Source organism: Pongo pygmaeus, chromosome 13, assembly GCF_028885625.2.
Source record: "Pongo pygmaeus isolate AG05252 chromosome 13, NHGRI_mPonPyg2-v2.0_pri, whole genome shotgun sequence".
NCBI classification, from domain to species: domain Eukaryota; kingdom Metazoa; phylum Chordata; class Mammalia; order Primates; family Hominidae; genus Pongo; species Pongo pygmaeus.
In genome coordinates this window covers 40,229,095-40,242,079 of record NC_072386.2, presented here as the reverse complement: position 1 = coordinate 40,242,079, position 12,985 = coordinate 40,229,095, and the positions used below count along the sequence as shown (strand labels likewise).

The window sequence follows — 12,985 nt, the reverse complement described above, 5'->3', positions numbered from 1 at the left end:
GTGCAGTATCTCATGAATTGAGAAAAGAGTTTCAAGAAGCAAAAGGTTGTCATTGTTGTAAAATGCTGCAAAAAATGGAGTGGGTTTTTGAAAAAGACATTACATTTAGCAGTCGTGAAGTTTTAAAATGAATTTTAGAAAGCAATACAAGAGGGATGGCATATGAAATTTTAAGAGATCCTTGAATTCTGACAAAGTAATGGAAAGGAATGAAGAAATGTGACATTATGGGGTGGGGAGATAGTGGGATGGATTGATTGATTGACTGATTTGTTTTAAGTAATAGCTCATGCAATCATGGGCTGGCAAGTAACTCTGCAGGGCAGCTCAGCAGGATGGAGACCTAGGGAACAGTTTATGTTACATTGCAAATCCTAAGGTAGCCTGGAGGTAGAATTTCTTCCTTCTCTGGGGATCATAGTATTTTCTCGGGGCCTTCAACTGATTGGATGAGGCCAGCCCACCTTATGAAGGGTAATCTGCTTTTCTCAAAGTCCATTAATTTAAATGTTAACCACATCTAAAGAATACTTTCACAATAACATCTAGACTGGTGTTAGATAAGAACGTGTGTACCATGGGTAGCGTAGCCAAATTGACGTATAAAATTAACCAAATGGGTAAAAACAGCTGGGGTAAATAGGTTTTATGTTTATCTAGCTAGATATTAGGCTGTGTCTACTGTTCGCTGTGGTATGAGTTAGAGGCAAAAACTCTGGTATCCGTGTCTTTTATTTGAATTTTTGTAGAGATTTTATAAATATCCTTGATATGCATAATTCAGTTTTCTTAAAAAGAAAAACCTTAGACAAATTAAATTCAATGGAGTTTAGTTGAGCTGAAAAAAAAATTCACGAATTGGGTAACACTCAGGACCAAAAGTGGTTCAGAGAGCTCTGCTCCGCAGTGTGGGCTGGGACTATGTACAGCCAGACAATGGAAGTGACACACAGAAATAGCCAGATTGGTTACAGTTTGGTGTTTGCCTTATTTGGACATGTTTTGGCAATTTGCACTTGTGATTGGCTGAATGCTTGGCTGCTGTGATTGGCTGAGACTCGGCTACTATACAAAAATATACTCTCAAGTAGGGTTGTGTTTACATATTGTTAGGTTACAGTTGGCTACCTAAGGAGGCAATTTAATTTAATAGTTGCCATTTAAACTGCTTTGTTTGGTCAAACCTATTAATTATATAACAGCCCCATTGATGTGGTGGTGGGGTGTTGGGGGAGGAGAGGAAGCCGTCTGTAGTGTTACGTTTGGGTTTCTTTCATGGTGAGCTGTGCTTCTGGACTGTGACCTTCAAAAGTGCTTCTTAGTTTTTTGTTTGTTTGTTTCCTCCCTCCCCTTACCCCCTTAGGAGAGACAGGAAGGCTAGAAGGTGCTAGAGTTGGGTATTTCCCTTCTCCAAGTTGGTTGGTTAGGCTCAGGTAAAACCCCATGAGTCTGGGCTCTGGTAAAATAGTTTTTCTTGATGGCAGGACTTGGTAAGAAGAAAAGAATACTCTGAGTGTGTTTAAAGATGGTTACTTTCTCCCTCCACATACTGGAAACAGGAAGGAATTATTGTGTGATCTTCCCTGTGACAACATAACAGGGGCCTAGTAGGTTAAACTTATGAAAATGTGTCATCTCTTACTGTTTTATGGTTCCTCTGAGTGCTGTTTGCCCCCTTCCCCCGACCATGACTGGGCCATCCTTGAGTTTTAAACTCTCAGACTTGTCCATATTGATCTTCCAGTAATTCATTCATTACAGAATAAGTTTTTCCACCCTGGTGCTGGCTCCTGTGGAAGTTTTTTCTCCTGGGCATCTGTTCCATTAAGTTGTTATTCTCTCTATTTTCCTGTCTGTCTCTACAATTTTGGGAGCATTGGTTTGCTGGATAGTCTCATTTCTCTGATGGATCTGAAAAGAGTTGTTGATTTTCAGTTTGTTCAGCTTTTTTTCTTATTGTGTAAATGAGAAAGATGACTGCCAAGTTCCTTACATGCTGGACTGGAAACCAGAAGCCCCCTCCATTGAATTGTTGTTGTTCCACTGAGAAATATTAAATAGCTCCTAATTTTCAAGATTTATAGCTATGAGATAGAGTAAGAATTAGAATGACAAATCCTTTAGCTTAATTAACTCTTACTTCTCTATCTAGTGAAATTACTAGAAAGTTACACACACACACAGTTTTTTTTTAGCTGGTTGCAGAAAAACTTTCATAGGGTGCAATCTAATAATTATTAGTATAAAGAATTGCCTTTTTTTTGGGTAAGACTATGTTTTAGCTCTGTCACTGTTATAAAATAATGTAATACATTTCCCTTCTAGTATTGTGCTTTGATAGCATGACTTATGATAACCTAGTAAATTGTATTTAATTAGATGATAATTGCTCTTTAACATTATATTTCATTTTCTCCTTACCTTCTAGGAAGCTCAGAAGTTTTGTTTCATAATTGCAATTACTTCTTTTATCCCTTCCTTTTTCTCCACTTATCATTACTTTAGTTATTGTGGTTTAATTACTGCTTTGTTTGTTTTTTGTTAAAAGTTTCATGTCCATTTTGAAAATAGGTCAGTATAAATAATAAATTAACTATGCTCAAGTATTGCCTAATAGAGTTTGGGTCTTATGCCCCTTCCCTACCCCCCAACCATTTTTATCCTGCTTCATACTCACACTATTATTCTCTTGTTACTCTGTAGACTTCTCTTGACCATTATTTGAATTATTCATTCATTTCATGGCTTATCTGTAATAAATTATTTGTTCTAGACATTCTCTCTCTTGTCATCCCTTATTGCTTTATGGTTCCTCTGAATTCTGTTTGCTATTTTAATATTAACTCAACCCAGGCTATTAAGAATTTACCTGCCTCTATTCAGAAAGGTTTGTTGAAAAATATTAATAAAGCTTAATTTTAAAATGAACTTTAACTGTATATGTCTGTGCTTTCATTATTTATAGAGGGTATGTTTTATTAGGAAAATATGTTGATTTATACAAACTTTTACACTTTTAGAGTTTAATTATCAGTGCTCTTGTGTTGGGACAGAATCTTTGTCTAACTTATTTTCTTTAATGATTTTGTGATATAAGAAACTATATTATGCAATTTAATATTTAATTATTGGAATATAATAATTTTGGTTAACCATTTTTTTATCTTATTATGCTTTTTAATTTACAGATTGAGTCTGTGTTTGTCCTTTTGAATTACTATTATAAGTTCACTCAAATGCCAAAATCTAAATTATTAAATAATTCTCATGAAAGGACTCTCTGTTGGTATCATTTATTTTGTCAGTGCCTGTTAAGTTTAGTTTACTTTAATGGGAAAACCCTTTTAAAACTTGTCATTTGGTTCTTCCTAGAGTTTAAGTAATTTCCAGAATAGACAAGATATGCTCAAATTTTGTCATTTCTCCTTCAAAGGATAGGTTTATGGGTATTTTACAAACAGTTTTAATGCTTACATTATTGAATTTATTATTTAGTGTCAATCTCATCTGTAAACACTTAACAGTCTAGTTTGGGAGATATTATGAGTAGATAGATTATTAGCAACACTAGGTAGTTTGTTGTGTATCAAATGTATAATATAGATAATATAAAAATTTAGAAATGGCAAGAATTACAAAATACTGAGATAGTAAGGGAAGCTTTTATTGAGGAGGTGGAAGTTGAGTCTTAAAGGGGCATAAGACTTAGCTGAGAGTAGAAAAATTGATTGTAAATTGTGGAGGATCCATTTTTATGCATCTATTTTTATGTTATTTGATTGATGTCAGGCACATTTTGATATGGGCTAATAATTAAAATAGAACAGAAAAGTTAAAAACTGAGATGCTATTTGTACTTACTGGATTTAAAAAAATTTCCAACCCTGAGAGTTAAGTGTTAGTATGGAGGTAGAAAATTCTTGAAATGCAAATAGTCTTTGACTTAGCAATTTCACCTCTAAGTGGATATAATCCAGAGAAGTGTTCTTCAAACTTTTGTTAGTATGATCCTCACACTGAAGTACATTTTACTTCATGACCCATTATACACACATGAAGTAAAAGTTTCGTATAAGTTATTTTTACTACATATAATTAAGGTAAACATATGAAAATGTTTATATCAAATGTGAATTTACTAATATTTAAATACAATAAAAATCTTAAACATGATAAAAATTTAGAAAATAATTTATGAAGCATGTCTGTTTTGTAAGTTTATTCCTATAACCGTAGTTTCATTGCTAAGAATGTAAGCCTGTTACCTTGATATTTTCTATTGTATTATAATCCGTTTAAAAAAATGCCACTTACTGTAACTAAATCGATTTAATGACCCATTACTAGATTGCAGTCTGTAGTTTGAAAAACACTGCTTGGGAGAAATTCTTGGTCATGAATATTTGCAGTCATGCTGAAGAGTGTTCATAGCAGTATTGTTTGTATACCCCTTTACCTCAAATGGGAAACAGCTGAAATACACACTGATAAAAGATGGATAAATATAGCATAGTTATCTGATGGACTAATACTGTACATCAAGGAAATGATCTACAGTTACATTCATTATTATGAATAAATTTGGGAACATATGTTGAGCAAAAATAGCGAGCTACATAATATGTGTAATATAATTTAAGTTCAGAAGTAAGCAAAACTATACAGCATATTAAATAGGGACATATATCTGTCTTTGAACTATAAAGAAAAGCAAGGCAAAGATAAGAATCAGGGTTTCAGGATAATGCTTACCCTTGGAGGGAATAGGAGGTACTAGAGGATAAAGGGTCATATATGAGATATCAAAGATAATGGTACAGTTGTGTTTCCTAGCTGAATGTTGGTACGTACAGGGCCTCTCCTTTCAATTATTTTTTAAAAAAATTATTTACACACTGATCACAGATTATTTTTGTATGCAGTGTCTAAATTATTTTTTAACTATAAGTAAAATAAAATCAATCATTAATATTACACTTTTAAAAATTAGAGTATTGGGGTTGGGCATGGTGGCTCACACCTGTAATCTCAGCGGGGCCGAGCTGGGAAGATTGGTTGAGTCCAGGAGTTTGAGAAGGTAACATAGTGAGACCTCATTTCTACGAAGAAAATTAAAAATTAGCTGGGTTGGTGGCACATATCTATGGTCCTTGCTACTTGGGAAGCTGAGGTGGGAGGATCCCTTGAGTCCAGGAGTTCGAGGCTGCAGTGAGCCATGATGGTGCCACTGCACTCCAGAGTGGGTGACATGACAAAGCGAGACTCTGTCTCTCAAAAAAACCCAAATAAATAAAATAGAATATTGGATATATTTTCACTTTATTCCTAAAAATCCACTTTTCATCATAATCCTGGATCTTCCTCTCATTTTCAGTTTATTCCCAAGTCCTTTGGAGACAATTTGATAAGGAGGAAATATGAGAGTATAAAATAAATCGATATTTAGGGATCAGCACCAATGATAGATCAGAAATGGAGTAAAGGTCAACTGAGCATATTACTTAAAAAAAAAAGGTGTTTCTATCTTGATGTGTCTCTTTCTTGGTTGACAGACAGAAGGTGTTATTGAGTCTGATTTGGAGGCTTCCAATAATTGTGTGAGGCTAGATACTATGTGTTTAATAAATATTAGTTGAAAGAATGGATGGATTGATAAAAGTTGAAGAAGTTTAGGAAAGAGATAGTATCAGGATATGGATTTCATTTTTAGCAAGTTAGTTTGAGGTAGTAGACAGTCCAAAGGGGGAGGTCTTGTATAGCTGGAAATATGAGATTGGTGATTGGGAAGGTGAGGGCTGGATTATAGATTAGATAGTCTTTCAGACAGAGGAAAGATTAGCAGCCAAGACAGGCCCTACATTTTCTGAGAGAAAAGATGTGCAGAGAAACGAGGAAAGCTAAAAATTCAGTCTGGGGTACATCCACCTCGTAGGTGTAATTTAGGTATCTCACAGGTGAGAGGAATGTTCGGTTAAAAATTTTGGCAGCCTTAACATTCTAAATATTCTGTCTACAGAGCAAGATATTATTAGTACTAAAACAAACTTGCCATTTTACAAATTTTAAAGTGATTTATGCTTTTACAAAATCATAGTTTTTCAGATAAGTTCCTTCTAAATGACATTCAAATAAAAGAATAAGGAATTATGTTAGCTATAAATATATTTTCTTTAATTAGAATGGTTTGTAAAATCTTGTTTTTCTCCTGTTACACACCTAAATTCTGAAAATTTGCTAAGTGTGATTTAATATTTAGTGTCCAGTTTTTATGTGTTCTTCAACATAAATAGGCCCTGTACTTGCACATTTTAGTTAAAAATTCATGGGCATGTTACAGGAGATGAGAATTGTGGTGACAGACATTATTATGAAAGCTAGTTAATCATAACATTAGCAAATCAAAATGTAAAACCTTTAAAATAAAATATTGTTTTTCTTAGAAATAAAAGCTCACCAGTAATTTAAATTTTTTCCACAGAGAGAATCAGTACTGAAACAGGAAATAAATGACCTTGTAAAACGGAAAATTGCAGTAGATGAAGAAAATGCTTTCTTAAGGAAAGAATTCAGTGACTTGGAGAAGAAATTTAAAGATAAAAGTCAAGAAATTAAGGTGTGTTGACTTGTACATAGTTTTGTGGGACTATTGCTTTGAAGTTCTGCCTTAAGCTTTGTTAGCCTTGTGGCACAGAAAGTGACAGGTTTGGAGGAAAAATTGCCTTAGGCCCTCCTGTACCATACAGTTTTCTCACATGCAAAAACTCTGATGAGGATGCTTTAAAGCCAGAACTCCAAGCTTTATAACTTTTAGATAAATAGTTAATGATGGAAATGGAGCTAAGAAAGTAGGAGTGTGAATATGTGGCTTTTTGTAATTAGATTCTGATGGGACTGGCATTATTAATTGATAAAACCCAGGTCTGGGAGGATATGTCTGTATGGGTCTCAAAAATAGCTGGGGACAGCATCAAAGGCAGCTTGATCAATTAATGGGCTCTTTGCAAATGTGTACTCATCAAAGCTGTCATCCAGTGAAAAAATATGACCCATCCACCTGCATGAAAAGAGGCCAATAAAAGTACACAGGTGACCTTGGCTATCAAATATAGAAGAAGCTTCTGTGAGGGTAAAACTGCACAGTTTGTATTTGCTGATTAGTTCTCACCATTTTTTGGGTTGTTTTGTTTTGTTTTGTTTATTTGCCCTTGTGGTACTGTTCTACAGGACACTAAGGAGTGTATACAGAACAAAGAAGAGCAAAACAGACTAGTTATAAAAAATCTGGAGGAGGAAAACAAGAAATTAAGTACCCGCTGCACTGACCTGCTAAATGACCTGGAGAAACTGAGGAAGCAGGAAGCACATTTGAGAAAAGAAAAATATAGCACTGATGCAAAAATAAAGGTATACAATAGGAATGGAATCCATACTCCTCTTTTGGATCTAACTTTTTCTAGGAAGTTTAATACATGTTATTTTCTTTAACAAGTTATATATTCATATCCACCAGCGGGGACTAGCATTAATTTATATTCTTTCACTTAAGACCCATAGCTTTTTAAAAATTGATGTTGCAAAGCAGGAAACTGACTTCAAATGGTTATCCTAAAATGTAATCATTAAAAAATAAAGGCTATTACATTTTGAAAGAAAATGTGTTTTCAAATAACATATTTAGAATCATGGGTTTCAACTTTTTCACTTAAGGCTTAAGCTTACAAAGATAGCTATAATTTATTGCAATATGGTTTTTAAGACTGTTTTCTAGATCCTTTAAAATATAAAGTGTAAAAAATACTAAACAGTTAAACAATACAAATATGTGGTTCTATGGTGGTGCTTTCTTTGAGTTTAAAGGTGCTTTCTTTGACTTTAAAGGGCCTTATTTATGGGAAAATTTTATTTTTATAGAAGATAAAAGTTACAATCAATCTTTATAATCTTATACCCTTTTTTAAAGGCTAATCAAATGAGACAGTGGTTTCTTACAATTTTATTAGAAGTTTTCAAAATAATACTTTTTTATGGCATTCTCTGTCTTTAGAGGTTTTTGCTATTTTCTTATTAAATTACATTTTTTTTAACAATAGATTTTGTTGAAAAGGGCAGACACAGATTTTAGTACTAGTAAATATGGTGGTCTCTCCATGTATATACCCCTAAAAAGAAACACACACACACACACACACACACACACACACACACACACACACACACACACGGCTATTCAACAGTTATAAGCAGTTGACCATATGTATCTGCAGGTTCTGCATCAGTGGATCAAGCTATTCAGAAAAAAAAAAACAACACAATTAAAAGTAACAATACAATAATAAAAAAATACAAGTAAAAGATACAGTATAACAACTGTTTACATTGTATTCAGTATTTTAAGTAATCTAGACATGATTTAAAGTATATGGGAATGTGTGTAGGGTATTCGCAAATAGTATGCCATTTTATATAAAAGACTTAAAGCATCCATGGATTTTGGTATCTAGAGAGCCCTGGATTCAATCCTCCAGGAATACTGAGGGACGATGGTAATATGTATGGATATATGGGTGTGTATATGCATGTGTGCAAGAATATTTAAGTTAGGGGAGAAGGATACATCTTTCTCGGTGTATAAACCTGTTGCAGATTATTTATGGAAATATTTATGGAAAAAATTATGGAATATTATTTATGGAAATATCTATTAGTGCACAATCATGGGGTGACTGAGCCATTGAGAGAACTGAATTCTGGTGGATTTATTTTCTTAATTTTTATATCAGTTTCTGCTTCTGTGCAAGCGTTAAACAAATTGGAAGTGTGATAAGGGTAAATCAGTACTTGTGTTAATTCACAGCTACATGATTATTTGGTGATAATTTTTATTTCCTTATTTATTCTATTTGAATAATCAGTTCTGGGATTTGCTGTGACTTGTAGTTGTGTTACATTTTTTTCTTGTGGGGTTATTGTCTTTTTCTTATTGCTTTTTGGGCATTCATTATTTATTTTGGATACTAATACTTTGTATCTTATTAATACCTTCTGTTCTACAAACGTTGAATAAAGAAAACTGGAATTTCAAAAGTTTGTGAATTTTGGTAGTCATTTTATTATTTTCTTCTCAAATGTTTAAAGGTTTTATATGACAAAGTTTTCCCCACCCTAAAGTCTTTAATCTATTTATAATTTATTTTTGGATGTGATGGTCCACATCATTTACTCAATACCCACGGAAGCAGCAAGATTGTTCACTGATCTTCTCCCAGCTTTCTCCCATGAAACATGGTCATAAAAGAATTCTCATAGCTACCTTCCTGGATAGTAGATCTTATGACCCTCATTCAGAGAGGTTCTGTCTTGTACCTAGAGTCCAAGAAGAATCTCAACAAACAGTCCTTTCTAATAAGTTTATTTTACCACAGGATCATATGCCTTCGTCCTCCAGTCACAGTTTTGCATGACTGTTCATAAAAATACACAGTTTTCCCTGAGTCTTCTGGTCTTCATTTCCGACATCTACTGTGTCATGTAAAACTTTGGTTAAATAAATGTTATATTTTTCTCTTAGTAATTTGTCTTTTATTACTGGGATGTCAGCCATGAACTTTGCCATGGGTAAGGAAAAGATACTACTTTTTATTTCCTACATGTACATATATTTTCATTTCTCTTGGGTATATACTTAGGAGTGAGATTATTGGGTCATATGGTAACTGTTTTTAAGCTTTTGAGGAACTGCCAGACTGTTTTCCAAAGCAGCTGCGCCAGTTTACATTCAGACACTATGAGGGTTTTGATTTTTCGATGTTCTCATCAACACTTGTAATTGTTTGCCCTTTTTGTTATAGCCAGCTCAGGAATGTGAAGTGATATCTCATTATGGTTTTTTGTTTGTTCGTTTGTTTGAGACAGAGTCTTGCTCTGTTGCCCAGGCTGGAATACAGTGGCGTGATCTCAGCTCACTGCAACCTCTGCCTTCCTGGGTTCAAGCTATTCTCCTCCCGAGAAGAGGCAAATTAGTACAGGCATGTGCCACCACATGTAGATAATTTGTGTATTTTTAGTAGAGATGGGGTTTTGCCATGTTGGCCAGGCTGGTCTCGAATCATTGTGGTTTTGATTTGCATTTTCCTGATGGCAAATGATGGTGAGCATCCTTTCATGTATTACTATCTTTGGAGAAATGTCTATTCAAATCTTTTGTGTACATACTGGATCCACTTTCTTTATCAAGATATAGACATTGAAACTATTTTTTCTTAAATTCTTTGTTACTTTTTACTCTCTTGATGGTGTTCTTAAAAATACCAGGTTTTAATTTCGATAATATTTTATTTATCTACTTTTTTTGGTGTTACCCATGCTTTTGATGTCATATCTAAGAAACCATTGCTAATCCAAGGTCATGAAGATTGACACCTTTGTTTTGTTCTAGGAGTTTTATAGTTTTATGTCTTACATTTAATTCTTTGATACATTTTGAGTTAACTTTTAAATATGGTGTGAGATACAGGCCTAACGTCATGCTTTTGTATGTGTTATTTAGTTGTTTCAGCACCATTTGTTGAAGAAAATTCTTTTTTCCCCACTGAATTGTCTTGATACCATTATTGAATATCAGTTGACTGTAAATATAAGGGTTCATTTTTGGACCTCAGTTCTGTTTATTTGATCTATACACATTTTCTTGGTTGTTGCAGATTTGTAGCAAGTTTTGAAATTGGGGTATATGTGTCCTCCATATTTTTTCTTTTTCTAGATTAGCTATTCTGGGTCTGTTATATTTTCGTATGAATTTTAGAATTATCTTTTTTCTTAAAGATAATTGGCCTTTTCCCAAAAAGGCCATCAGAGAGTTTAATAGAGATTGCCTTGAATCAGTAGATCAGTTTGGGGAGTATTATCATCTCAATAATATTTAGACTCTTCTGATCCATTAACGTGATATTTTCCATTTATTTTGGTCTTCTTCAATTTTTTCAGTTGTTTTGTAGCTTTCAGGGTATAAATTTGCATTTCTTTGGGTAAATGTATTCCTGAATATTTTATTATTTTTGATGCTATTGTAATCGGAACTGTGTTAAATTTTCTCTTCAGATCATTCATTCATAATGTGTAGATACACAATTGAGTTTTGTATACTGATCTTGTATCCTGCAACCTTTCTGAATAGGTTAACTAATTCTGATTTTTTTTTTTTTTTAGTAAATTCCTTAAGACTTTCTACATATCATATCATGACAGCTGCAAGTAGACATAGTTTCACTTCTTCCTTTCTAATCTGAGTGCTTTTAATTTCATTTTATTTCATACTTCCCTGCTGGAAACCCTGGTATAGTGTTAAATAGAGAAAGAGTGGATATCCATGTCTTTTCAAATACCTATTTGCCATTTGTTTGTCTTTTGAGAAATGTGTATTCACATCTTTTGTCCCTTTTAAAATCAGATAATTAGATTTTTTTTTCACATAGAGTTGTTTGAGCTCTTTATATATTCTGGTTACTAGTCCTTTGTCAGATGGATAGTTTGCACATATTGTCCCATTCTGTTCACTTTATTGATTGCTTTCTTTGCTGTGCAGAAGCTTTTTAAGTTGATATGATCCCATGTGTACATTTTTACTTTGGTTTCCTGTCCCTGTGGAGTATTACTCAAGAAATCTTTGTCCAGTCCAATGTCCTGTGGAGTTCCTGCAATGTTTTCTTTTCTTTTTTTTTTAATTTTTGAGGTGGAGTCTCGCTCTGTCGCCCAGGCTGGAGTGCAGTGGCAAGATCTCTGCTCACTGCAAGCTCCGCCTCCCGGGTTCACGCCATTCTCCTGCCTTAGCCTCCCGAGGAGCTGGGACTACAGGCACCCAGCACCACGCCCGGCTAATTTTTTGTATTTTTAGTAGAGACGGGGTTTTACCATGTTAGCCAGGATGGTCTCGATCTCCTGACCTGGTGATCCACCCACCTTGGCCTCCCAAAGTGCTGGGATTACAGGCGTGAGCCACCACACCAGGCCTGCAGTGTTTTCTTTTAGTAGCTTCACAGTTTGAGGTCTGTGACTTAAGTCTTTAATCCATTGTGATTTGAATTTTGTACATGGCAACAGATAGGGGTCTAGTTTCATTCTTCTGCATATGTATATTCATTTCCCAGCACAGTTAACTGAAGACACTGTCTTCCCAAACGTATTTTCTTGGCACTTTTGTTAACAGTGAGTTCACTGTAGATGTATCACTATATTTCTGAGTTCTCTATTCTGCTCCATTGGTCTATGTGTCTGTTTTTATGACAGTACCATGTCATTTTGATTATTATAGCTTTGTAATCTAATTTGAAGTCAGGTAATGTGATTCCTCCAGTTTTGTTCTTTTTGCTCAGGATAGCTTTGGCTACTCTGGGTCTTTTGTGATTCCGTATAATTTTCCGATTAAAAAAAATTCTGTGAAGAATGTCATTAGTATTTTGATAGGGATTGCATAGAATCTGTAGATGGCTTTGGGCAGTATGGACATTTTAACAATATTGATTCTTCCAGTCCATGAGCAAGGTATTTCTTTCCATTTTTTTTGTATCCTATCTTTAATTTCTCTCATCAGTGTTTTATAGTTTTCATTGTAGAGATCTTTAACTACTTTGGTTAATTCCTAGGTATATAATTTTATTTGTAGCTATCATAAGTAGGATTACTTTCTTAATTTTTTTCAGATTGTTTGCTGTTGGCCTGTAGCAATGCTGCTGATTTTTGTATGTTAATTTTGTATCCTGCAACTTTACCGAATTTATTTATTCATTCTAATAGGTTTTTGGTGGACTCTTCAGGTTTTTCCAAAAATAAGATTATATCATCAGCAAACAAGGATGATTTGACTATTTCCTTTCCAACTTGGATGTCCTTTCTTTCTCTTGTCTGATTGCTCTAGGGCTTCCAGTACTGTGCTGAATAACAGTGGTGAAAGTGGATATTCTTGTCGTGTTTCAGATTTTAGCATCAAGCT

At 34.1% G+C, this 12,985-nt stretch overlaps 1 protein-coding gene across 5 annotated transcripts in view; it reads left to right on the top strand.

Annotated features, from left to right (window-relative positions):
* Window positions 1–12,985, top strand: part of CNTLN (centlein) — a 353,870-nt gene that overhangs the window by 91,829 nt on the left and 249,056 nt on the right. For all 5 annotated transcript variants that reach the window (XM_054501408.2, XM_054501409.2, XM_063650530.1 and 2 more), the window contains exons 4-5: window positions 6,479–6,613; window positions 7,225–7,404. In XM_054501408.2, coding sequence (XP_054357383.1) covers window positions 6,479–6,613; window positions 7,225–7,404 — 315 coding nt within the window. The remainder of the gene's footprint in view (window positions 1–6,478; window positions 6,614–7,224; window positions 7,405–12,985) is intronic.